Raw genomic sequence first — 27,512 nt, 5'->3', positions numbered from 1 at the left:
CCAAGAGTTTAGGACCCTTGTCTCCTTGCCCTGCGAGCTGGCCAGTCACTCTAGGGGCTGGGGGATGGCAAGCGTGCTTCCGGCTGCTTCTCCGGAAAGCTAATCCCTAACCTCTCACCCCATTTGACCCAGAAGGCACCCAGGTGGAAGAAAACCCAAATCTAATTTGTTCACAACTTTCTCTCTTTACTATCACTGAGGGACCCTAACTCCTGTATTCCTAACTGGAGAGAGAGTCTGAAGGTCAAATAATATTTCAGTCATAGGAAATGACTATGGAATTTCCCAAATGAATGTGAAAATATAAACAACCATTATATCTACCTGTCTTTTAAAAAAAACAAGTGTTCTGAGTTATAATTTACCTTGTCTTTTGAGCAATACTGACACACCTTGTTTTAAAAATTAAACAAACCTTCCTCCTGAGGCAATTTGGGGAAAGGTAAGCAAAACGTAACTCTTAGTAGTTGTCTATTGGGGGTTATGGCCTTAGGAGCCCTAAAATCTTGATGATCTGAAATCTCTACCTTTATAAAGCCTTTTAAGTTAAGACTTCACGTCTCTAAGTTAAATGCCTATGTTTAAAATTCAAACCTGTTATCTCTCGTGCTCCTTAAAGGCGTACTGTGCTGAGCCATCACCACCCACCTTTTCGTCATAATACAATTTAGTTTCTTTCAGATTATTAAACTCCTCAAGAAACGAGTATAGGGGAGGTAACTTGCTGTAAACCATGCTCCCAGCCTCCTAGCAGTACTGAATTTTATAACTTTACAAATATTACTTCATATACTTTTGATCCGTGCATACAGGTAGAGAGAATGGTCTAGAAAACAAGTCATGTAGTGCTAAGGTTTGGAGGTAGGAGATGGGACCTTGCCCAACCAAAGGGCAACATGGTATGAATAGATAATATGTATCTAGCTTTTACTGTCTGCCAGGCGCTATTCTCAGCACCTCATATGTGCTGATTGATGTAATCCTTTCAACATTCCTGGGAGGTAGGTACTATCATCATCCCTTTTTACAGGTGAGGAAACTGAAGAGAGAAGGGGCTAAGTGATCTGCCTAAGGTCACACAACTAGAAGCTGGCAGAGCTGAGATTTAAACTTGGACATCTGGGCTCTGGTAGCCCTGCTCTTCCTGAGTATATGCTTCTCCCTGCATGTAACATAAGAGCCAGAAGGACACTGGGTGATGGGTGGGAAGGGAGCTGGGGGAGAATGATCAACCTGACTACTTGACAGCTTTTTCTAGGGCTAGTCTTGAGTCAGAGCTGGGCCAACATGCCCACTTTCCTCTGTTAACATCTTTCCCCAAATATATCCTGTATATCAATCTAATCTCTCTATATAATGAGTAAGACACTATCAATATTTTCGTTTGTTTAAGGCACTGGCCTGGGACCTGAAGATCTACAGCAACTCACTCAGTTCCCTTCTTCCTCACAAAACAGATCAGGGTAATAATACATGCCTTGCTCATTTCACCGAATAAGCTTGAGAAGCTCAATTTAGGGGAGAGGCGTATGTGTGTGTGTGCGTGTGCGTGTGTGTGTGTGTGTGTGTGTGTGTGTGTGTGTGTGTGTGTGTGTGTGTGTGTGTGTGTGTGTGTGTGTGTGTGTGTGTCACTTTCCAAATTATTAAGTGCTCTATAACTGTCAGGTATTGTTATTCAAGTTGTCTGTGAGCACCTCGAAGGCAGAGATGTCCTGACAGTTATTGGTGTGTTCTCAGCATCTAGTACCAGTGCCTGACACTTATTAGACTCAACAAATGTTTGAAAATTAAATGAATTAATGAACACTGAACATAAGCATATGGGTAATTTGGATTTATTCTCTAAATGCCAAGAGACAGTGCTTTTAGCTGTTACCTTCAGGGGGCGAGATGCACTTTTCCACCAAAATGCTAGGCTTCTCACTTTCGTTGGTGCTACACTGGGACCCCACTTGCAGACAAATCCTCTCATTCAGGGGCACTTCTTTTGAACGATAAGTTTCTGGAGCAATTTTCTAGGACAAGGAAATTTAAAAAGGCATTGCAGTAGCAAACACACAGAAATACATTTGTGTAAAGAAAATGGAAAGTTATCAAATGGTATACAGTTCAGTGATTCTCAGCTTCCGGTGATTCTGTTCTCCCATCCCTGGGGGACATTTGTTAATGTCTAAGAACATTTTTAGTTGTCATAACTTGGGAGAGGGCTGCTACTGGCATATACTGGGTAGAGGCCAAGGATGCTGCCAAACATCCTATAATGCACAAGACAGCCTTCCCTCCCCCAACAACAAAAAATTATCCCGCATCAAATGTCCGTAGTGCCACCATTGAGAAACCGTGGTATAGATAAAAGACAGTTTCCCGCATTTTCAATGTATAAACATCATGACATTTACTACAAACCTACCATGCTAACACATCCGTCTAAGAGCAATTTCAAAGGAAACACAATAAGTTTATCAAAATTCAATTCCAAGTAGATGCAGTATAACATCAAGATCAAGGTAAAAAGGACTGCTTTAAGAATCTGGCAATCCTGGTCACCTCTGAGGAGAGGAAGTAAAGAAGGGGAGCCTGAGGGCTGAGGAGAGACTTTTCAGGAAACACCTTTCTGCACTGTTTGATAATTTTGACTATCTCACATACACATATGAATTATAAGGGTTGATATTATATGCACTGAGTATAGCACGCTCTTATTCTGAAAGGTAGATAAGCTTTGTGGAACCACAGAAAGCCAACTTATACACAGCTTACGGATAATAATCACAAGCCTGGTTACTATGATTTAGAATAATGAGATTAGAGGCTCTTGAGGAAATTAACATTTTCCAAGGTGACAGAGTTGGGATAATTAAGAACTGAGCTGCTTTTAATCAGAGCTCCAAGGAGCTTCCTGTTTTGCAATAGTTTCTGACTCAAGGTGGAGACAGCATTTCCTTTTATATACGTGCTGATAGCCATGAAGGGAAATTTTGTCAGAGTTACCTCTATCTACCACCCTAAGGGGTACTCTGCCATTTCACATGCCTGCTGCCAACTGAGCATGAGGGCAACTGTGAGAGACTCTCAAAACCAGGACACAAGGATGTCCTCGGAGAGGTAGCCAGCAAATCATCAATTAACGAACCATAGCAAAGACATGGGGAGGAAAACAACACTTTGTATAGACCGAACAGCTCTTAGGCCCAGGCAAGACAGCACTCTAAAAAAGGAGTTAGCTGGTCAGCCCTGGAAGAAGAGAAAAAGAAATGTCTGCAAACAAAATTCTGACAGGGAGAAAAGAGAGGGTGATTCAGCTCCATGGACATTGATTATTTTTGTCCCAGCAGCAAAGCCCTGCCTACCCTCAGTGGGGCCTCCAGCTATTCTGAGTCAAGTACATTTTCACAACAAATTCCTGATTCCTTGCCAAGAAACCTACTTATCATTTGGCTTTCCATATAGTTGCTGCCTACAGAAATGGAACATACCAATTGTGCCAAGAGAAGGCTCTCGAGAATGTTTCACCATTATAGCTCTCATGGCGAAGTAAGGAAACTGGCCCTTAATTGATGAATGTGTGCTGAGGAAACAAGGATTGTTGGTAATGGTGGCAGGAAAGCTCCGAATGCAAATTTCACCAACCACACAATTTTACTAAGCAAAAGTCCCATATACCCCTGAAGCAGCCACCCTGACCCAAGAATCCTTGATAATTCTTGTGTGGAAGCTGCATTTGCCCTCTGAGGACACCCGGGGGAAAATGTACGGTCAAATGCCATAAATTAGAATCATTATGGAAAAATTCCAGTTCTCTTATTATATTAGATATTGTTCCAGTGAGAGGGCTGAGGAGTTTTATTACACAAGTATTTTTAATAAATGGAATTTCCTAAGGTAAAAACATACTTTAGCACCTAAATCTGAGCCTCTTTTTAAAAAAAAACTTCATTTTCAAAGTTAATCAGTTATTGATTCAGACCCTTTATTAATTTATTTATTTTTGGCTGCGTTGGGTCTTCATTGCTGCCCGCGGGCTTTCTCTAGTTGCGGCGAACGGGGGCTAGTCTTCGTTGCGGTGCATGGGCTTCTCATTGTGGTGGCTTCTCTTGTTGCAGAGCACAGGCTCTAGGCACGCGAGCTTCAGTAGTTGTGGCACGTGGGCTCAGTAGTTGTGGCTCACGGGGCTTAGTTGCTCCATGGCATGTAGGATCTTCCTGGACCAGGGCTTGAACCCGTGGCCCCTGCATTGGCAGGCGGACTCTTAACCACTGCGCCATCAGGGAAGCCCTAAACCTGAACCTTTTGTTTTCGGCATATGAATAAAAAAATAACTTAGAAAAGACATGGTAGGGGGAAAGATAAAATACTTTAAAAAAATCTCTTTCAAAGCTCAAGGCAAATAATATTAAATTGGCATGAATAAAGTAGGAACCCCAACTGTCAATGATCGCCAAGTCAAGTGCACCTCTCTGTATCAGACAAGAAACTAAATCCCTCCCAGAAGATCTTGATGAAGTATGTGTGATAGCTCCCACGTGACTTTCGGCTGTGGTGACTCATTCCACTGGTAGCTGCTGTTATGACATTATGCTCCACCTGTCAGAGAATCTGGGCTCCTTTGAAAATTTATCAAAAATCAAGGCCAGAGTCCTGAACCGATCCCTCCCCCTCAAGTCCAAAGTTCATTTGGCTAGATCGAAGCTTTCCCAATTGCTAATCCTTTCTCAGAAGGAAAGGGGAGTCAGCTTCAGCTTCAGTCTCTTTGGATGCCTAGACAGAACATCCGTTTAATTTATTCACCTAGTAAGATTTGCCTATCTCTTGGTGATGAAAGAGATCTAAAATCTGATGCCAGATCCTTCTTCTAATTGCCAGATTAGACATTGCTAAAACAATGGTGAAGGGCAGCCACTTAAGCTAGTCTTGTATTGAATATTTTTTTTAAAAAAAATCATCTATGATTCCATATCTTAATGGTCCTCCAATCTGAAGATTGAAAATGACCTCAAGGATTTACCTCATTTAGCAATTTGGGACCGTTGGACGGTCATAAAAGCCCTGTAACATGTACAAACTATCATAATGCCACTGCTTCAACATGCTTCAAAGCATATATACACCCCGGTGTGGTCTGATGACATTAATGCTGTGTCCAAAGGACAGAAAGAGGGAAGGAAAACCACTCCTCCCATTGATTCTCAGTCTCAGGATTGTAAACTTCAAAAAGGTCCAGACAGGAAATCCCCCATCACTGACTGGAAAGAATAATCTGTGTTTATCACAACTGCTGCATTGGCAGCCTTCAAAGCTGTCAAATGTCTGGAATAAATGAGCAGGCCTTAGGCAGAGGCCACCCTTTATGGTCTCCATCTGGTCTCTTCAGGGGCAAAACGGAGGGACCAAGATTAAACGATAATATTAGGTTGAACCATATAATATGACCTATAAAGGCAACAATTTCAGATGGTTGAATCTAACAACAGTAATAATAATAAAAGCTAACAATTACTGAACACTAACTCTGTGCCAGGTGTATCACAAACATTATCTCCTTTAACAAACACACACCATTCATATGAAGTAGGTACTTTTACTAGCCTTTCCCCCCAGCATTCTACAAACAAGGAAATGGAGGCTCAGGCTCAGATAGGTTAAATGACTTGCCTAAGGCCACAAAACTTGAAAGGGAAAGAGACAAAATTTCAAACCCAATTCTACCTGATTCCACTGCCTCCTAAAGTTACTTTCAAGTCTAAATTTCTGTAACTATACTGAGGAATTCGCCCCATTTCTAGACTAGCATATCAGCATGTCTACCTGACTGATCCTTGAGCGTGGTTGACGGGCTAATGAATAAGGACATGTTAGAAAGATGGTGACCTCTCCTGGGGGTTTCAGTTAGATACTTAGGTGACGCACCAAAGGGTCTTTCCTGGAATTTCTCAAGGCTGAACTACCAAAAGTTGCCACTAAGACTCCAACTGTCTAAGGCCCCTCCTTAGGAACAAGAGGAAGCCAACAGTGTGAAAAGGGAAACTGGCCTACCAGAGTTTCACAGGCTTCTGCATTTGGAGGACCTCTTTTAAAACACAAATATTTCTGACCAGCCTCAATTCCTTATCAATCAACACCTAAACTATAATTAACACCTCTGCAGGAAAGCAGGAAGGCAGATTAGCAAGTTTCCCTCTAGAGGAAGAGCCCATTCCATCCTCACTTCATTAAGTTTCCCATACATTATTTTTGGTGGACCAGCAAGCCAGAGACGTGAGTAGAGCCACACTTTACACACGAGGAAATGAAGGCTCAGAGAGGTTAAGGAATTTACCCCAGGCCACTGAGCTAGCTGAATGGTGCACTAACTAGTTCTCCAGACTCTTCCTGCCACCAAACTGCTTGAACATGGTGATTCCACAGTTCACTGAGCCAAAGTACTGTCATTAATAACAACTTCTCATTGGCCTTCTCAAAATCCGGGACAAATTCAACCCCAAACATCCTCCACCTCCCCCACCCACACACTGAAAGAAGATACAGTCATCCCTCTTACACCCGAGGGGCATTGGTTCCAGGACCCACCACGGACACCAAAATGCATGGATGCTCAAGTCTTTATTTAAAATGGCGTAGTGTCTGCATACGACCTAGGCACATCCTCTCCTATACTTTACATCATCTCTGAATTACTTATAATACCTAGCGCAACGTAAATGATATGTAAATAGTTGCCAGTACGAGGCATTCAAGTTTTGCTTTTTGGAATTTTCTGGAATTTTTTTCCCCTAATATTTTCCACCTGCAGTTGGCTGAATCCACAGATGCGGAACCCAAGGACTGTATAAAGATATAAAACAGTTCTGAACAGACGATATGATGCTTTGAGGAACCTGTCAATTAGCAGGGGCTACAAACCAATAAGGCTCAAAAGGAACTTCCATTGAATAAGACTATCATAAAGAATCCGAAATTATCCAAACTTGTTAACAAAAATTCACTTAAATCGGTCGCACATCCGACTGGAAAGGCTGAAAGTTTCTCTCATTTTTTCTCAAGCATCAGGGAACTGTCTGGTCAACCCCACCTGCCACTGACATCTTATTTTTTCATTTTCCATATGGCCATTTACTTTTGCATCACATAGTTCTTGCATATCTATCTGTGCATGTGATTAGTGAGATGGTAAATGTGAAAATTCCCTGAGAAATGGAAAGTGTTATATAAATACAAGGCTTCAGGCAGCAACACAGAAACCAATGTTAACATAATTAATTATTCACTGGGTGCCTACAGGAACCAACTTTAACATAATTAATTATTTATTGAGTGCCTAGTATTTCCTAAAAGAGTAATAATCTCAATTGTATTTGATTGGCAAATATTTTCTAATGTTCAATTTTGTCAACAGTTGTTTCCATAATTTTCCCAGTTAAAAAATTTGGACACAACTCAAAAATAAAAATCCCACTTTGAAGTAAGATTAGAATTTGGCTTATTCTTAGCTCCAACTCACAGTGTTCACTTTACCTTATCAATGCAGTATGTTCCAGAAAACTTACCTTATCCTGTTTGTTGCCAAAATGACTAAAATACTTTAGACTACAATTTGGGCTGGCTCCCTCAGGAGGATTCCATGTCCATGTGACTGTGCAGAGGTTTTCAACAGACACGCTCAAATTCGTCACAGGTGGCTGAGTTTCTGTTCAAATCAAGCACAAGAAATACATTTATCCACAGCAGCCAGTGTTTTCAGTGGTTAATTTAATCCATTCCTCCAAGTCCTAGAGACCAAGAATCATAAAACTGAGTTATCAAGAGCTCACATTTATTGAGCCAGACAGCATTCTAAGTACTCTCCACATGTTAATCTCAATCCTCACAACCTTATGAGACAGGGACCCTCAGCCTCATGCAAAGATGAGGCGACTGAGGCACAGGGACATTGAGTCACTGGCCCCATATCCCAAGGCCAGTCAATGGCAGAGCTGAGACGCAAACCCAGAAAGTGTGGCTCCCAGGCCGCATTCTTAACCACTTGCTATAGTGTGAACACAGAGGAGAGTATATTCTTAAATGTCCAAGTTTCCCTCCGGTGGGTATTTGGGGTCCCCTACACTGCGCGCCCAGGCGCACTCAATACAGACAGTTCAACCCCAGCAGTTCTGCGAGTGAGTTTAAGCAGCTCATCTTTAATCGTGCTTGCTAACGTGACCTGGCAATTGTTCTTGTAACTTTTCCAAAGAAGTACTGAGAAAGAGATCTAACAACCCTGTTGCTCCCCTGAGATCTGACACTAAACAGCTGGAACTGTAGCTTTGACAAATCTGAAGAGGGACGAAAAGAGGAGAAACTGTGAACCAGTGTCTTAAAAAATGTGTTTCATTTTGAGAAAACCCACCACTGTCTCCACCAAATATTTACTGGCTCTATTATCTTGGACCCAGCTTTAGGATCGGGGATAGGAGTTTTCATGCTTCTGCCAAATGCAGGGAAGTACATATAGAGGAGGGAAAGGAAACATCATTTCAAACTTTCCCGAGAACTTCTCCTGAGGCCAGGACTACCAAAATCGTCCCCCGGAAACTGGATGAGGGCTCCTCTGTCCTATCTTTGCAACTTTTCTGTAAGTCGAAATTTATTCCAAAATAAAGTTTATTAAACTAATTTTTTTTAAAAACCCCAAATTGTCTAAAGTGGCAAACTTAATCATTATTAGTTACTTAAGGACTACAGTTTTATTAATTTATCAATCAGTAGTTCTATTTTATACTCTATGCCAACACTTTGGAGTGCTCTGGGCCTCTTACATAATCTGCAGTATTTATGCCATTACCTTCCTCTTTAACTGAACAAAAAATACCATTTGTCCCAAAACATCAACCCCACAGGCACTACAGAGTTGGGGTTCCCCCCTAAGTCAGGTTTATACACAGCAGCCTGCACAGGCCCTGAACTCTCAATATTCATTCTGCCTTTCCTAACTCAACTACCATTAGCCTTTCTGAAAGGTAGACCAAAGGCCCAACCGTGGGGAGGAGGAGCCCACAGCAGGCCAAGTCCTTGTGGAAGCAGCGAGTTCCTATTGCACTGCATTAAAACCCAGCCTGTGCCAGGAGCACCAATGGCTTAGGCGACAGTGATTTTAAGTTAGGATTTTAAGTGATTACAGGAGTGTATAGCTATTCCAGTTTGGCCTTTCGAACATCACGTCGATATTTTGGAAGACAAATCGTTTATCAGGTATAGAGTCTCTAATGAAAACTTTGTTCCTACTGAAGATTACAATTTACTTTAGGATTATCTCCCTTACTGTGCAGTTTCCAGAAACACACTGCAGCAAAAGTCCAGGATAGCTGGCTTAGCACTTCCTGACACTCTGCCTTCCCACAAACCTCCCACTCCCACACAAAAATTAAAGTCCTAACAATAAAAATATTACCTATTTATGGTTTGCTTAAATCATACCCCAATTTTCGAGGTAGTCTAAGACCTTTTTAAATCTATTTTTTAACCTCAGTATTTTAATAGAACAATAGCCGGCCCTATTTCCAATCTCTCAAACGGATTTCATTTTCCCCCATCTGTTCTGAAGTATCCCTTAGTCAGATCTTCTAACAGGTTTGCATTTTAGGCTACTTGTGGCCATCCTTTTTTTTCCCCCCTAATGGTTCCTTCCATTTCTCTTAAGATTTTTCTACTTCCTATACTTTAAAAAGCACACACACTCACAGAAACTTTTTTTTTAATTTTTACTTTTTTAACATCTTTCTTGGAGTAGAATTGCTTTACAGTGGTGTGTTAGTTTCTGCTGTATAACAAAGTGAATCAGCTATACATATACATATATCCCCATACCTCCTCCCTCTTGCGATACAATCTCCAAATGTGTAAATATATCTGAATGTACGTATGTGGGTATAATACATCCAGACACATGCATAAATAAGTGGGGACTGTGCTTCTTGTAAAAGTCCGTAACAACTCCTCATCTGTAAGACACATCATTTCAGCGTAGTGTATTGATTAAGAGCACGGACTCTGGAGCCAGACTGCCTGAGCTCATATGCCAGCTCTGCTACTTACTAGCTGGCAAGTTACTTAACCTCTCTCTGCCTCAGTGTTTGCATCTATAACATGAGGATGATAATAGTAAACTAATGAAAAAGGGTTATTATGAGGATTAAATGAGTTAATACAGATAAAAAAGCTCAGAACAATGCCTGGCACAGAGCAAGTGCTATGTAAATGTGTGCTGTCTGCTTTCTTTCTTTCTGAAGAGACGAAATAGGTCTAAACCGTTGCTTTGGTTTTCTATGGAATTGATATGTGTCCATGGCCTTAGAGACACAACAAGCTTCTCTGCCTGATAAGCTTTCCTTAGGCATCTAATTCTAACCATTTCTTAGGGGTTGATCACTGACCAGAAAGGGGAGCGGGAAGGAGAGAGGGACTCAAGTAGCTCCCTCAACTATACTTCAAACCTCAAGCGAGTCTGTGTGGTAATCTAGCACAAGATCCCATTCTAATTATGAATTAACATGATCAATGCTGTTTCTAATAATAAGGCATGTTACTTAACTAAAAGTTTTTGCTCTCTCTTGTTCAATCACAGGAGCTGGCAGAAGCATGCATATTGCGGGAAAAGTCAAGGAAATCACAAGAGTTATACACGAGTCATCCATCTCCTTCCTTTACATCTACTCAGTCATCAACCTCTTTCAGAGTTTTTTGCAACACTTTTTTTTTAATAAATTTATTTATTTATTTATTTATTTTTGGCTGCATTGGGTCTTCATTGCTGCTCATGGGCTTTCTCTAGTTGCAGCGAGTGGGGGCTTCTCTTGTTGCGGAGCACAGGCTCTAGGCACACGGGCTTCAGTAGTTGTGGCACACGGGCTCAGTAGCTGTGGCTCGTGGGCTCTAGAGCGCAGGCTCAGTAGTTGTGGTGCATGGGCTTAGTTGCTCCACAGCATGTGGGATCTTCCCGGACCAGGGCTCGAACCCATGTCCCCTGGATTAGCAGGTGGATTCTTAACCACTGCGCCACCAGGGAAGCCCTGCAACACCTCTCTTAATCATCCCAGTCACACTAATGTGCTCTGCTGGGCCCCGTGAGCCAGGCAGACATACAGCAGTAAGGCACGGGCCTGGACAGAAGGTGTGCACAACACATCTTTCTCGTGGCCACCTCCAACCCTAGATCCCTTCGTAGCTTCGTACTCCAGTGATTCCCCACACTCAGTCAAGTCTCCCTGCTGGCTTCTCCTCTAGTGTCATTTCCCTCACGCTGCGCCCCACTCAGCTTCAAGGGCAAATGAAGCCCTTCTGCCTGGACTGATTTTGCCAGTGCACCCTCCTGCCAAGCTGGGCTCCTCGCTGAGCACAAAAGGGCACCCTCACCCTTACTTCTGGGCCTCTGTAGCTGCTATTCCCCCCAACTGGGAACAACTGCTCCTCCACCTACTCAAATGTCACCCACCCTAAAAGTCTAGCTCAAATTTTAGCTCTTCCACGACACTCCCAGCCCTCAGTTTCCCCTCTTCTGAACGCCTACAGTACTTATTGTTTGGACTACACGGTCTGGCAATTATAAAGCAAGTCTCCAATACATGATCATTCACTTCATACCAATGGCCTGTACATACTTGCATGGGCGCCAACCAGTCCTGCCCTGCTGCTCTGGGAGGGGCCCAGCTCCTCTCCCAGCCAAGGACTCCCTTCACTTCTGCAGAGAGAGGCACTGAATACAGTGGTTAGGGGCATGGCCTCTGGAACCAGGCTGCCAGGGTTGGAAGCCTAGCTCCTCCACTCTATCACCTAGGAGAGCTCTGGGCCTTGCTGTGCCTCAGCTTCCTCACATACAAAACAGGACTAATAACAGCACCTACAGAGGGTATTGTGTAAAAATTAAATGAAATAGTTCAAGTGGAAAACTTAGAACGCTGCCCGGCAGAGTAAACACTATATAAATGCTAGTTGTTATTAAGACATGCCACAATGTGGGCTACCAATCTAAATAGACTAAACTAAGCTGGTAACCTAATCTTTCATAAACACTCAAAAGATTAGAGCTGGAAGAGCCCTTAAAACTTATGGAGTTCAACCTCCTATCACAGATGAGAAAGCTGCTGTACAAGGAAGGGGAAATGACAAGCCCTGAAGTCCCACACCTGGGAAATGTCAGACCACTAAAACTCAAGTCCCCTGACTGTTTTTCTTCTTTTTTATTTCACCATGCAATTCTATCAATATTTCCAATGGGAAAAAAGTTTGTCTATTTCTAAGTAACCAAGTTACTAATGAACTTCTGTGACAAAACTGATTAAGTTGGGGGTTGCCAGTATTACTAGAGGGCCAGCTGTTTGTTGTTCCAGGTGCGTGGGGGGAGGAAGTCTGTAGGAGGGAGGGGGTTAGAGTAGCACTGTGAAAATCAGGAGACTAAAGAGATGGGTGACCCCCTCCCTTCTCTGGACTGCAGCTGCCCCATATGATTATGGGAATCAGATCCCCCCAAGTGAACTGGGGGCAACGATTACGCAGTATACTCTAAGGTTCTAAGCCAACCTACAGAGCCTGGCTCAGTACTAAACAAGGCAGGCACTTGAATCATTGACTGTCAAACTTCAAACCTCCCTCAAGTCTCTACTCAAATGCCACCTTTTCAGTGGAGGTCTTCCTACTCCACCCTATTTACAATGGCAAACCCCTTCCCTGCTTTGTTTTTCTCCATAGTACTTATCGCCATCTGACATACCTTATATTTTACTCCCCCCGGCCCCTTCCTCTGACTGCCAACAGCATATAAACTCCAAAGGGCAGGGACTTGACCTGTTTTGCTCACGGCTCCACTCTCTGCCCCTAGGACGCTGCCTGGCACAGAGGAGACTGTGCATACGTTTTGTTGACTGAATCAATAGAGGCCATCCAGGTTTCCTAATCAACATTTCAACTTGGGTTTCAAAGCACAACACACTGGTTGAAAATGCAATAAACAAATTGTGGGTGTTTGTGTCAATGTGACAATAAAACCTATCGAATTTGGAGCTACTATCGTCACCAAAAATGTCCAGAAGGCCACTCATGGCAAAAGCTGGCCGTGAGGAATTCATTAGCCCTCAACTTTTCACAGTAACTCTGGCTGATTAATTTAACTTGCCGCACCAGGGTGAGGGGTATACGAGAACTCTCTATACTATCTTTGCAACTTTTCTGTCAATTGAAAATTATTCCAAAATATAAAGGTTAATAAAGGAAAAGGAAAAAAAGGCATCCACGTGGATGCTGCTCCGGGATTCCCACTGGATTTCTTGGACGCCAGGGGTGGCCGCGACCCTCACGTCCTTTTCCTACAGGGACTAGGAGCTTTAGAGGTTCCCTTCGACTCCCACCCCCTCGCTGGACCGGCCGCGCAAGAAGCCCCGGCGCGTCCCACCTCGCCCGGACCTCGCTCGCCGTCCCCGCGGCCTCCCAGCCCCTCATCCCCTCCCGGGGGCACCGGCGACATTCCGGCTCCCGACCCCGCTGCCCTCCGATGCCACGGACTCGTTTCGGCCCTGGGCCCCGGCGCTAGGCTCCTCGCCGCTTCCCGACGGCCGAGGGAAGTGCGGCGACAAGTCGTCGTCCTCCGGCCCCGTCGCCGCCCCCGCCGCCCGGGATCCGGGAAAGCCCGGCCGCTCCGGTTCCCCCACCTCTAGCCGGGCGAGGGAGGCGGCGGCGGCCGCGGGGCGTCGTGGGGACGGCCCCCGGCGCCCACCCCCGCCGCGGCGGCCCCGGAGCGCCCCTGCTGGCCTCTCGGCCGCGACCCCCACCGCCCCGGGCCCCGGGGGCCGCACTCACCCGCGGGCGCGGCCACCCCGCCGCCGCCGGCGCAGAGCAGCAGCGCCCACAGCCCGCAAAGCCGCGCCGGCCGCTCCATGCAGTCCCTCGCTCGGAGCCCGGCCGGGCTGCAGCCGCGGCAGTCTCCGCCTCCTTCGCCCCCTCTCCCACTTCCCGGCTCCGCCGCCCTGGAGGCCGGGGGCCGGCGCAGACCGGAAGGGCCGCCCAGCCCACAGGCCGCAGGTAACCCCAGGCGGCCAGCGAGGGCAGAGGGGCGGGGCGCGGCGCCCGCGACTCCCGCGGCGGCTTCCGCGGCGCGACACCTGGCCCCGCGGCAGCCGAGCCGCCACCGCGCCCCCGGAGTCCGATCCCGAGCCAGACAGAACTTCCCCGACCGTGTTGCGGCGCGGCCCCCGCGCCGCCCGGCCCGGTGCGGACTGTGCAGCCTGGCGGAGCCTCGGACAGGCCCCGGGCTGTGCCCTGCCGGGCACCGGGGCAGGGCGGGCTCGGGGAAGGAGCCTTGGCCTGGGAGTCTGGAGACGAAGCTTCCAGTCGTTGGCCTCTGAGCCCTTGTTTCCTAAATTCTGACTCGGGGGTTAGTAAACCCAGGCCTGACCTCACAGGGAGGACTTGGAAGACCAAGGAGGGGACTTGGCGGGAGTGTGCTTTGTCAACGGGACGAAAGGTATATTTGAAAGCTGGTGAGACATAATGTTGAGTCGAAGAAAAAAAAGAAAGAAAGAAAAATTATAAATATGAGGGACAGTGCCATACTGTGTACTTCGATTTTTCAAAGCTCACCAAGAACTTTCTTCATCTTTCTTTTTGATAGATATATATTGAGAGACGGAAGGTGAGCGGGAAGGGTGCGCACTGAATACGTTGAAAGTGGGTGGCTATGAGGATTAATGACGCTGAGGGTGGAGGAAAACGGGAACCCTTTAGTTTCCTGTGCCTGATGTAACAAATTACCACAAATTTAGTGACTTAAAACAACCCAGCTGTATTATATTAGAGTTCTGGAAGTCAGAAGTCTCACTGGGCTAAAATCTAGGTGTAGGCAGAGCTGCGTTCCTTCTGGAGGTTCTAAGGGAGAATCTATTTCCTTGCCTTTTCCAGCTTCTAGAGACTGCCTACATTCCTTGGCTCATTCCTGTACCACTCAGACCTCTGCTTCCCTCGTCACATACTCTGACCTTCCTGCCTTCCTTTTACATTTATAAAAACCCTTGTGATTTGATTGGACCTACCAGATATAGAGAAGGAACTAGTGGTTGGGGGGGCCATAAAGGGGTGGGGGAGTGGGAGGTACAAACTACTGGGTGTAGATAGGCTCTAAGGATGTATTCCACAACACGGGGAGTATAGCCAATATTCTGTAATAGCTGTAAACGGAGTGTAACCTTTTTAAATTGTGTACAAATTTTTTAAAAATTGGGGGGTGGGGGATTTCCCCAGGATTTCCCCGGTGGCCCGGTGGTAAAGAGTCCGCCTTCCAGTGCAGGGGACGCAAGTTCGATCCCTGGTCGGGGAACTAAGATCCCACATGCCCGCGGGGCAACTAAGCCTGCGCGCCACAACTACTGAGTTCAAGCGCCTCAGCTAGAGAGAAGCCCGCGTGCGCGGCGAAGATCCCGCATGCCGCAACTAAGACCTGATGCAGCCAAAAATAAATTTTAAAAAAATTTTTTAAGGAAAAAAATAGATTTGGACCTACCAGATAATCCATGATAATCTCCCTATCTCAAAATCCTTGATTAATAACTAATAAGAACCTACTGTATAGCACAGGGAACTCTACTCAATACTCTGTAATGGCCTATATGGGAAAAGAATCTAAAAAAGAGTGGATATATGTATATGTATAACTGATTCACTTTACTGTACACCTGAAACTAACAGAACATTGTAAATCAACTATACTCCAATAAAAATTAATTTTGAAAAATCCTTGATTTAATCACACCTGCAACGTCACTTGTGCCATATAAGGTAACAAACATATTCACAGTTGTCTGGGATTAGGTCATGTACACCACTGGGGGGGGGGGGGGTTATTCTGGCACTATCGCCCCAAAAAAAGTGTCATGTCTGGATGGATGATGAGACCCACTAACTAGGGTGTATTTTGGTTGAATTAAGCCAATGGACACACCTGAAATCTTTTGCAAAAAATATAGCAATAAAATTGCAGATAATACACCTAGTCTAGACCCTACTCAAAGAGCCTGGGGATGTTTAACCTATCCGAAACAAAGGCCTCACTCTTGGAATTAAGGCCCTCAAGTTCAATAAATATTATTGTCCTTCTAGAAACTGCAGTAGACACTCATTAAAAGCAGGCCCTGCCAACAAAGTGCTGCAGCCAGTGTGAGGGGCGATCATAAGGCAAGAACAGGGAACTCAAAGAAGGGACAACCTATGGGAGGGCAGAGGCAGGAGAGGCTTCCAGAAGGCAGGCCTGCCCGTGCTGAATTTTGAGATATTGAGTCTTGCACTCCAAAGTTCAGAATGAATCCTTGCCTGTGTATATTACTGAACAAAATAATGTTTATGAAAACACTGTGTAAACTATCGAAACCAGCAGAACTGAGAGAGGTTACTATTATTTCTAAATCGCCCCACAAATAGGCTAGCCACTCTCTAACCTAAGACCTCCCCTTCCCCATCACCACACACATACACTTGTTGACATTTGCTATAAACATTATACAATAAGTTTATAATAATGTTTCCAAAATGATTATGTCATCTGCCTTTTAAGAAGTCTCCAGTTGGAACAGGAGCCCCTGGGAACTGGCTGAGTGCCATCATGGGCACCGCCTGGCATAGACTGAGCAAGTCCTTAATGAAATGAACAGTAATGGCTGCAAACAATTAGAAAAATAAGGGTCACGACTTGTCATTAACCTTCAGAAAAGGCCCTGAAAGTGTGCGCATTGTGAGGAAAAAAAACCAAGCGTGGTGGCATGGCTTCGACAGTCCTGGCCTGCTGTAATGGGTAAGACTCTTAGAGTCAGTTCCATTTCCTCTAGACCCTAAACGTCATGCGACATTTGAAAAAAGAATTTTTTTTGTAGGGCTAGGCGAGGGTTAGGAATGCTGTTTCTTCAGCATCAAACTTTTATTTGTAATCTCTGTGTACTTTTACTCAAAGAACATCTTGATTGAGTTAGGCCACTGCCCCCGCGTGCAAGAAGATGAAGACAAATGCAAGGCTTTCCAGGAACTGCAATAAACAAAGAGCTCTCATTTTGGCTTAGTGTAATCAAAGTCCTGATGAGTCAACATCAAGTTTAGCTCTAACCTTTAATCCATTGAGCCCTGATGACTTGGGTGTGAGATTCCCAGTTGCAGTTCTTTTCGCTTTGGCTGGTCGTGGCTGGAGTTCTGGGCTGACTGGTACATCCTGTTGGCTTTCTTGATCTTTACCCTTCTCACTAAGGCTTTCTTCTTTTCTGTAAATGGAGTTAGAAAGGGGCACAAACAAGAAAGTATCTGGGGGGAGAGAATGATGTCCCTCTTTCCAAAGTCAGCTCTCCTTCCAGCCAGCTAGAGGCCCCCTGCTGAGTTCATAAAGGACACAGACCCGGGCTTCCCTCATGGTGCAGTGGTTAAGAATCCGCCTGCCAATGCAGGGGACACGGGTTCAAGCCCTGGTCTGGGAAGATCCCACATGCCGCGGAGCAACTAAGCCCGTGAGCCACAACTACTGAGCCCTTGTGCCACAACTACTGAAGCCCGCATGCCTAGAGCCCGTGCTCTGCAACAAGAGAAGCCACCACAGTGAGAAGCCCGCGCACCGCAATGAAGAGCAGCCCCCGCTCGCCGCAACTAGAGAACGCCCGTGCACAGCAATGAAGACCCAATGCAGCCAAAAATAAATAAAATTTTTTAAAAAAAGGACACAGACCCCAGCACAGACCAAGGGCTTAGTCAAGAATTCTGGCTCCTTAAGCAAAAATCTCACAAAAGGTCTTCTACCTTTTACTAAGCGAAACCAGAACAGACCCTCAGCGCCACTGCAATGCAAAGAAAAAAGGGAAGTAGCAAACAGGGAATTGCCCTCCTGACACTAGAGCAATGGTTCCCAAACAGGGGCGATTTTGCCTCTGCGGTGGAAGCAACGTCTGGAGATACTTTTGGCGGTCACAACTTGAGGGATCTAGTGGGTAGAGGCCAAGGATGCTGTGAAACATCCAACAATGCACAGGGTGGTCCCCCAGAACAGACTTCCCCGGCACAAAATGACAATAATTGAGAAATTCTGAGCTAGCGTACTTTGTTATCTTTTGTACTTTATCCCTACCCAGCCACTGTCCTCATGCCCACCAAAAATCAGTGAGAGATTAATGCTAAAACTTATCCTTGACACCTCCCTTCCCTGTATCTAGTGTACATAGTCTGCTCACCCCACCAATAAGCCATGAGGTCACTTAGATGGGAGAACATTTCTCAGATCTACTCTTTGCCCCACCTCACCTCCACTGTTCTGTTCAGGTCCTTATCGTCTTGCCCTTATAGATCACAATGGTCTTCAAATCCACCCTCCAGGAGACAGACCTTCCCAATGTGAAAATCTGACCATTTCACTCCCAGCTTAAGCTTCTTCAGTGACACCCCCTCCCCTCAAATGCCACAAAAGGCAGTCCCAACTCCTTTGCCTGCAGGCTTGTTTCTTCGTGTCCGATTCCCCAAACTCTTTCCAGCTTTATGTCCAGCCAGGCTCCCCAAGTCACTGGGAGCTCTAGCCCTCCTAGCTGCTGGCCACCTTCAGGCTGAATGTCCCTTGCAGGCAATTTTGTTTGGTTCACATCATGTTTATATTTATTTAGATGTAGATGCCAGAAATGAAGAAGAAAAATAAACAGGCGATTTTGCATAACACCCCAGATCTTTAGCTTCTCTTAAGAAACCAGAAGTTCTGATAACACTGGGCCTGTGTTTCACTGTGCCAGCTGTCAGAGGGTGCTAAACAGGGCTGCCACCTCATCAAGAGGGCATGTGCCTCCTGTCTGCACAGGCCCTAAGCTCCCTGGCCTGGCCTACTTCCCTTACTACTTGTTTGTCACCTCTGGTATATTCTCACTACAGACCTTTCCTCTTGCTGTTCTGTTGCCCAGAAAGCTTTTCCATTCTTCAAATGTCACTTATTTTTTTAGCTTCTTTAACCCCCAAATGCAAAATACTTTACTCCCTCCTATATGTGTGCCCGTAGCACTCGACAAATTCCTGTACCATAGCAAATAAAACAGAGGTTTGTGTGCATGTCAGTTTCTGCCACTGGATTTACGTTCCTGGAGGCCGGAGACTCTGTCCAGGGTGACTCCAGGATTTCCACCTAGGAGGAGCTTAGGGCCAGCAATCTGATTGGAGGCCATGTGTACAGCATGCAAGCACACTGCTCTGACTTAGGTTATAAGTTTATTTGGGGTGGCTGTAGGGAAGACAACGTCTGGCACCACAGAGAACATGAAGATGAATGTGACATGATCAGTCCGGATTTAATTGACTTAAAGGTTTTTGCTCTTCAGCAAGTGGTTTTCTTCTAGAAGTTTCACAGGGTGCACTCAAGGAAGTGCTGTTTGCACAAGAGGCCTGTGACAGGACTGTCTGGCCGTTCCTCACACAGGCCAAGCGCACTCCTGCCTCAGGGCCTTTGCCCTGCCTATTTCCGCTGCTACTTGCCCTACTCCCTCACTTCATTCAGATAGCTCATTGAGGCCTGCTCTGGCCGCCTCATCGAAAATTGCAAACCCCATCAACACTCCCTATCTCCCTTCCTGGGTCACTCTGTCTCTCTAACACTCGAATGTAAGCTTCAGGAGGGCAGGGAATTTTTTCTGATTTTTTTCCCCCAGCTGTACTCAGAACTGTACGTGACACATAGTACATACTCAATAAATATGTTTGAACGAATGAATAAGCTACACTTTGATAGGTGCTATGAGGGATACCAAGCAACCAACCAACCAACCAACCAACCAAAAAAGGCAACAGTTCTTGCTGTTGCCCTTGGGAAACTTCCAGCGTAAGTATGGAAAGGTATATAAAACAATTAGAGGAAATGGAACAAACAAACATAAATGGCAAAAATGCTCTTCTGTGGTACAGGTTTCAGAGAAAGGCGAGACAGACCAGTATGGTTGGAATTGCTTTTGAAGGCTTCTTGGAGTAGATGGGAGTTGAACTAGACCTTGAAGGGTGACCAGAACTTAGGGAAAGGGGTTGGGGGAAAGGGAGGGAGGGAGAGGGAGGGGGAGGTAGGGACAGAGAGCGCATAAGCGAACAGCAGTCAGCTTGAGGCTAGATCTCAGAAGTAATAAGGAGCCTTTTACCAGCAAGGTGGTGGCATACATAATAAAAGTGGTGTTTAGGAGATCTGGTTGTCTAAGAGGAATCATCAAGACTTCCTTAATTCTTGCCCAGAGGGAAGAAGGCTAGGGAAAGACTATTTGAGGCTTGGCAGTCAGGGACAGGGTCAGCCTCTAGGCAAACTGTGGGCTCCACCATCAGACCCCTGGGGCTGTGAGGCCAATTCTTCCCTGGGCCAAACAACTTGGGGCGCTGTGTTGCAAAGAGCATACCCCTGGGGCCTGGCACCCCTACTCTCTCTCTCTCTCCCCTTGAGAGCATTCAATATCCCTTTCAGGGACTCCGTGGCCTCACTCCCTTCAGACCGCAAACACTCCCTCTACGGAGCTGGCCCCGTTCTGCTTTCCGACACTTCAGAGGAAGGGCCTCTGTGCCTCGTCGGGAATCTGGGGCTCCTCCTTTGGCCTCAGGTTGGGGTGCTGTCACTGGGGCCACTACCCCAGCGTCTCAGCCAGGATTCCTGCAACCTTCTCACTGCACCCTCTCCACCCTGGATGTAAGACCCTGTTTAGGTCCTGGGCCCTTCCCTGGCCCAGGCAGGACCCATCTTTGCACACTGCCAAGCGCAGCCTTCAGCAGTCCCACCTGTGCTAGTGCCTCACCACTCAGGACGCTTCAGTTTAAAGATTCAAATGCATCACTTGCATGTTAGCTGCCTGCATCTTTTTGTCCTGAAAAGTCTCCATTGTTTGTCTTGAATGTGTAGGGTAGTTACTATTTACATTTGAACAGAGAACCCTCCGGTCCCTCTTGCCTCAGTCTAAGGTGCCTGGTGCCTCCGCTATGGAATCAATGCTCGAATTTGCACATCCCCAGAGGTCACTTTGCCTATCTGGCTGTTGCACAGTTCCCTCTGAGGGATTGAGGCCTCACTTTTCACTTGGAAAACACCAGGCTTGGGGGAGGGCGGGGGAGCAGCAAAGCCCATTTCGATTTAGTTCCTGAACTATGCCATATCGCCCACAGCCCTTCACCTGGATTGCCCTTTCTGACTGGGCTGCTTAGAGCAGGATGACTGCAGCACGACCACGACCACGTAGTGGGTAGCATTCCTGGAGCTGGGCCATGGCTGTGTGCATTCTGGGCCATCCTCCCCACTTCTCAGCCACAGAGGCAAAGGCCGGAACTTCACTTCTCTGCATCCTCACTTCCCAGGATGGTACCAAGCCTTGCGGATTTGATGAGGTTTGCTTTATGATACAATGTATAGTTCATTTTTGTAAGTGTTTCATGAGTGTTTGAGGAACAATTCTCCAATTATTGGGCCGAATGTTCTACATGTGTCCATTATATCAAGTTTGTGGATTGTGTTGGTCAAATCCATGTACTTGCTGAATTTTTTTTTTTTTTTCCTGTCGGACCTATCAGTTACTGAGACGTGTTAAAATCTCCCACCATCATACTATGATGGTGGATCTGTCAAGTTCTCGTTATAATTCTGTTGATTTTTGCTTTATATATATGTATTTTTGAGGCTATTTCATCAGATGCATGCAAATCTAGAACTGTTATAGCTTCACAGTAAACCAAGTCATTAATCATTATGAAGTAACTTTCATTAATCTATGAGTGCTTTTGGCCTCAGGGTCTATTTGACTAATATTAGTATAACTTCATAAGCTTTCTTGTGGTCAGTAGTATGTGCCTGGTACGTTTTCCCCGCATCCTTACTTTCCTGTCCCTGCTATTGTGTTTTAGATGTGCTCTTGGAAACAACATACAGTGCAAATTTGTTTCTTTTCTATCGATAGGCAATCATTGTCTTTTTTTTTAAAATAGATCTTTATTGGAGTATAATTGCTTCACAATACTGTGTTAGTTTCTGTTGCACAACAAAGCAAATCAGCCATATGCATACACATGTCCCCATATCCCCTCCCTCTTGAGCCTCCCTCCCACCCTCCCTATCCCACCCCTCTAGGTGGTCACAAAGCAACGAGCTGATCTCCCTGTGCTATGCTGCTGCTTCCCACCAGCCAGCTGCTTTATATTCGGTAGTGTATATATGTCGATGCTACTCTCACTTGGCCCCAGCTTTGCCCTCCCACCCCATGTCCTCAAGTCCATTCTCTATGTCTACCTCTTTATTCCTGCCTTGCAACTAGGTTCATCAGTACCATTTTTTTTTTAGATTCCATATACATGCATTAGCATACGGTATTTGTTTTTCTCTTTCTGACTTACTTCACTCTGTATGACAGACTCTATGTCCATCCACCTCCCTACAAATAACTCAATTTCGTTTCTTTTTATGGCTGACTAATATTCCATTGTATATATGTGCCACATCTTCTTTATCCATTCATCTGTCGATGGACACTTAGGTCACTTCCATGTCCTGGCTATTGTAAATAGTGCTGCGATGAACATTGCGGTACATGTCTCTTTTTTTTTTTTTTTTAATAAATTTATTTATTTTTGGCTGAGTTGGGTCTTCATTGCTGTGCGTGGGCTTTCTCTAGTTGCGGCGAGCAGGGGCTACTCTTCGATGTGGTGCGTGGGCTTCTCATTGCAGTGGCTTCTCTTGTTGAGGAGCATAGGCTCTAGGTGCGCAGGCTCAGTAGTTGTGGCACACGGGCTTAGTTGCTCCGCGGCATGTGGGATCTTCCTGGACCAAGGATCGAACCCATGTCCCCTGCATTGGCAGGTGGATTCTTAACCACTGAGCCACCAGGGAAGCCTCCATGTCTCTTTTTGACTTATGGTTTTCTCAGGGTATATGCCCAGTAGTGGGATTGCTGGGTCAGATGGTAGTTCTATTTTTAGTTTTTTAAGGAACCTCCATGCTGTTTTCCATAGTGGTTGTATCAATTTACATTCCCACCAACAGGGCAGGAGGGTTCCCTTTTCTCCACACCCTCCCCAGCATTTGCTGTTTGTAGATTTTTTGATAATGGCCATTCTGACCAGCGTGAGGTGATACCTCATTGTAGTTTTGATTTGCATTTCTCTAATACTTAGTGATGTTGAGCATCTTTTCATGTGCCTCTTGGACATCTGCATGTCTTCCTTGGTGAAGTGTCTATTTCGGTCTTCCGCCCATTTTTTAACTGGACTGTTTGTTTTTTTTGATAGTGAGCTCCATGATCTGTTTGTATATCTTGGAGATTAATCCTTTGTCTGTTGTTTCATTTGCAAATTTTTATCCCATTCTAAGGGTTGTCTTTTTGTCTTGTTTACGGTTTCCTTTGCTGTGCAAAAGCTTTTAAGTCCCATTTGTTTATGTTTTTATTTCCATTACTCTAGGAGGTGGGCCCAAAAAGATCTTGCTGTGGTTTATGTCAAAGAGTGTTTTTCCTATGTTTTCCTCTAAGAATTTTATAGTGTCTGGTCTTATATTTAAGTCTTTAATCCATTTGGAGTTTATTTTTTTGTATGGTGTTACCTAGTGTTCTAATTTCATTCTTTTACATGTAGCTGCCCAGTTTTCCCAGCACCACTTATTGAAGAGGCCGTCTTTTCTCCACTGTATGTTCTTGCCTCCTTTGTCATAAATTAGGTACCCATATGTGTGTGGCTTTATCGCTGGGCTTTCTATCCTGTCCCACTGATCTATATTTCTGTTTTTGTGCCAGTATCATACTGTCTTGATTACTGTAGTTTTGTGGTATAGTTTGAAGTCGGGGAGCCTGATTCCTCCAGCTCCATTTTTCTTTCTCAAGATTGCTTTGGCTATTCGGGGTCTTTTGTGTTTCCATACAAACTGTAAAATTTTTTGTTCTAATTCTGTAAAGAATGCCATTGGTAGTTTGATAGGGATTGAATTGAATCTGTAGATTGCTTTGGGTAGTATAGTCATTTTCACAATATTGATTCTTCCAATCCAAGAACATGGTATATCTCTCCATCCATTTGTATCATCTTTAATTTCTTTCATCAGTGTCTTATAGTTTTCTGCATACAGGTCTTTTGTCTCCTTAGGTAGGTTTATTCCTAGGTATTTTATTTCTTTTGTTGCAGTGGTAACTGGGAGTGCTTCCTTAATTTCTCTTTCTGATTTTTCGTTGTTGGTGTATACGAACGCCAGAGATTTCTGTGCATTAATTTTGTATCCTGCAACCTTACCAAATTCTTTGATTAGTTCTAGTAGTTTTCTGGTGGCATCTTTAGGATTTTCTATGTATAGTATCATGTCATCTGCAAAGAGTGACAGTTTTATTTCTTCTTTTCCAATTTGTATTCCTTTTATTTCTTTTTCTTCTCTGATTGCCGTGGCTAGGACTTCCAAAACTATGTTGAATAAGAGTGGCGATGGACTTCCCTGGTGGTGCAGTGGTTAAGAATCAGCCTGCCAATGCAGGGGACATGGGTTTGGGCCCTGCTCCGGGAAGATCCCACATGCTGCAGAGCAACTAAGCCCGTGAGCCACAACTACTGAGCCTGAGTGCCACAACTACTGAAGCCTGCACGCCTAGAGTCCATGCTCTGCAACAAGAGAAGCCATCCAATGAGAAGCCTGCGCACCGCAATGAAGAGTAGCCCCCGCCCGCCGCAACTAGAGAAAAGCCCACGTGCAGCAGCAAAGACCAAACACAGCCAAAAATTTAAAAAAATAAAAATAAAAATAAAATAAAAGAGTGGCGAGAGTGGACATCCTTGTCTTGTTCCTGATCTTAGTAGAAATGATTTCAGATTTTCACCATTGAGTATGATGCTTGCTGTGGGTTTGTCATATATGGCCTTTATTATGTTGAGGTAGGTTCCCTCTATGCCCATTTTCTGGAGAGTTTTTATCATAAATCGGTGTTGAATTTTGTCAAAAGCTTTTTCTGCATCTATTGAGATGATCATATGGTTTTATTCCTTAATTTGTTAATGTGGTGTATCACATTGATTGATTTGCATATATTGAAGAATCCTTGCGTCCCTGGGATAAATCCCACTTGATCATGGTGTATGATCCTTTTAATATGCTGTTGGATTCTGCTTGCTAGTATTTTGTTCACGATTTTTGCATCTATGTTCATCAGTGATATTGGTCTACAATATTTTTTTTTGTGATATCTTTTTCTGGTTTGGTATCAGGGTGATGGTGGCTTCATAGAATGAATTTGGGAGTGTTTTTCCCTCTGCAAGTTTTTGGAAGAGTTTGAGAAGGATCGGTGTTAGCTCTTCTCTAAATATTTGATAGAATTTGCCTGTGAAGCCATCTGGTCCTGGACTTTTGTTTGTTGGAAGATTTTTAATTATGGTTTCAATTTCATTGCTTGTGATAGGTCTGTTTATATTTTCTAATTCTTCCTGGTTCTGTCTTGGAAAATTGTACCTTTCCAAGAATTTGTCCATTTCTTCATGGTTGTCCATTTTATTGGCATAAAGTTGTTTGTAGGAGTCTCTTATAATCCTTTGTATTACTGCAGTGTCAGTTGTGATTTCTCCTTTTTCATTTCTAATTTTATTGATTTGCATCCTCTCCCTTTCTTTCTTGATGAGTCTGGCTAAGGGTTTATCAGGTTTGTTTATCTTCTCAAAGAACCAGCTTTTCATTTTATTGATCTTTGCTATTGTTTTCTTCATTTCTATTTCATTTATTTCTGCTCTGATCTTTATGATTTCTTTCCTTCTGCCAACTTTGGATTTTCTTTGTTCTTCTTTCTCTAGTTGTTTTAAGGGTAGGGTTTGATTGTTTATTTGAGATTTTTCTTGTTTCTTTAGGTGAGATTGAATTGCTATAAACTTCCCTCTTACAACTGCTTTTGCTGTGTCCCATAGGTTTTGGGTCATCGTGTTTTTATTGTCATCTGTTTCTATGTATTTTTTTATTTCTTCTTTGATTTCTTCAGCGATCTCTTGGTTATTTAGTCGTGCACTGTTTAGCCTCCATGTATTTGTGTTTTTTACAGTTTTTTCCCTGTAATTGATTTCCAATCTCATAGCATTGTGGTCAGAACATCTTGGGTCACAAATCAATCCTCAGAAAATTTAAGAAAATTGAAATCGTATCAGTCTTGTCTTTTAACTGTACAGTTTAGTTCTAGTATGTTTATACTTATTTCTCCCATCTGATTTTGTGCTTTCTGTTTGTCCCTTTTTTTTCTGCTTCTTTGTATCCTCTCCTCTTTTGACTTCTTTTAAATGTTGTGTGTGTATGTGGGGGGTTGTTTTTTCATTGCAAGAGCATGTTTTATTTTTCATAAAATATTCATAATAATACTGCCTGCCACAGGTTTTGTTGTAAGGATTAAATGAGATGAAGAAACTCACATAAAATATTTATCCAGTGCCTAACACATAGTAAGCAGTACTAAATGGGAACTATTATTAGAAGTTCTAGTACTCTTTCATATTTAGGGTTCCCTTGTCTCTCACAGTTCCGCTTCTGTTGTTCTCCTTTCTGCTGACAATATTCCATTTGTTCTCAGTCCCTTTTCTTTCATTTCTCCTTTCCTGCCATTTGATTTCCTGTTTCTGCTCACCCTTTCATCCCCAAGCCAGCTCCATGTGCAAGCTGCAGTGGTGAAGCCCCTTGGGGAAGAGAGTCAGCGTGGAGGGGCTCTGTGACACAGCAGGGGCAGGAGGAGAGACAGCAGTGCCTTGTCCACTGATTCCCATTCCACAAGGTGACAAAGGTACTGCCCAACACGTGGCCGAATCTGTGTGTCACTCTTGGCTGGCCACGGTGAAACTGGATCAGCTGCGATCATCAGTTTCTGTGAAATGGGTATAAGGCCAGAGAACTCACCAGCTAGAATACAGTTTAATTCCTTTGCACCTGTGCCTAGAGAGGATGGCCAGATCCTCGCTGTCTGCTCTCAAGAAGGAGTCCTGCTGTGGGACAGTGGTTGTCACCTCACTAGGAATTTGCATATGTACTAACCAGAGCCTGGAAAGAGGAAGCATTTATACTCAAACACATTGTGGTCAGAGGAAAATTTTGTCACCATTGTTGTGACAGAACTGCAACTAAATTTATCAAGCTACGTACTTTGTGTGTGTGTGTGTGTGATGCTTGGAGAAAGCAACACATTATGTTTCCAAAAAGCAAAAACTCCCCAGACCAAAAAGAAAGCCCTCTTCTCATCTCGTATTTGATTGCCATGATGATTCCTTACTCCACCTACTTCAGATCTTTACTTTTTCTGTGTCCTTTGTAGCATGACATTCTTCCAGGAGAGATTATGTCACCAAAGGAACATTGGAACTTGGTTGAGTTTTGGGTATTTTTCGGTTCTCTGGTGGTTTCTGTACTTGGATTGAAATAAGCAAAGGTGTTGATCATCCATATTTTGAATGGGCCTCACGGAAATATGAGAGTCTAATCTCTTGATGGCAATTCAGCATATACTTTTTTTCTTCACAATAAACTTTAAATAGATGCTGCTGGTATTTTTTGAAAT

At 44.4% G+C, this 27,512-nt stretch overlaps 2 protein-coding genes across 3 annotated transcripts in view; one reads left to right on the top strand and one right to left on the bottom strand.

Moving 5' to 3' along the window:
- The window catches only part of IL13RA1 (interleukin 13 receptor subunit alpha 1), a 59,206-nt gene extending 45,160 nt beyond the window's left edge, over positions 1–14,046 (bottom strand). Inside the window, exons 1-3 of one of the 2 annotated variants that reach the window (XM_036840375.1) lie at positions 13,822–14,046; positions 7,545–7,684; positions 1,877–2,015 (exon numbers count right to left, since the gene is read on the bottom strand). In XM_036840375.1, the coding sequence (XP_036696270.1) occupies positions 1,877–2,015; positions 7,545–7,684; positions 13,822–13,900 (358 nt within the window). In that variant the 5' untranslated portion in view covers positions 13,901–14,046. The remainder of the gene's footprint in view (positions 1–1,876; positions 2,016–7,544; positions 7,685–13,821) is intronic. The other variant, XM_036840374.1, reaches the window with a different exon arrangement.
- LOC118888348 (translation initiation factor IF-2-like) lies at positions 13,899–17,038 on the top strand. The gene is made up of 4 exons (XM_036839315.1): positions 13,899–13,994; positions 14,054–14,485; positions 14,920–15,108; positions 16,958–17,038. The coding sequence occupies exons 1-4, from the start codon at positions 13,899–13,901 to the stop codon at positions 17,036–17,038; spliced, it is 798 nt and encodes a 265-aa protein (XP_036695210.1).
- The last annotated feature ends 10,474 nt before the right edge of the window (positions 17,039–27,512 follow it).

This window comes from Balaenoptera musculus, chromosome X (assembly GCF_009873245.2).
Source record: "Balaenoptera musculus isolate JJ_BM4_2016_0621 chromosome X, mBalMus1.pri.v3, whole genome shotgun sequence".
NCBI classification, from domain to species: domain Eukaryota; kingdom Metazoa; phylum Chordata; class Mammalia; order Artiodactyla; family Balaenopteridae; genus Balaenoptera; species Balaenoptera musculus.
This window is presented reverse-complemented; position numbering and strand designations above follow the sequence as displayed.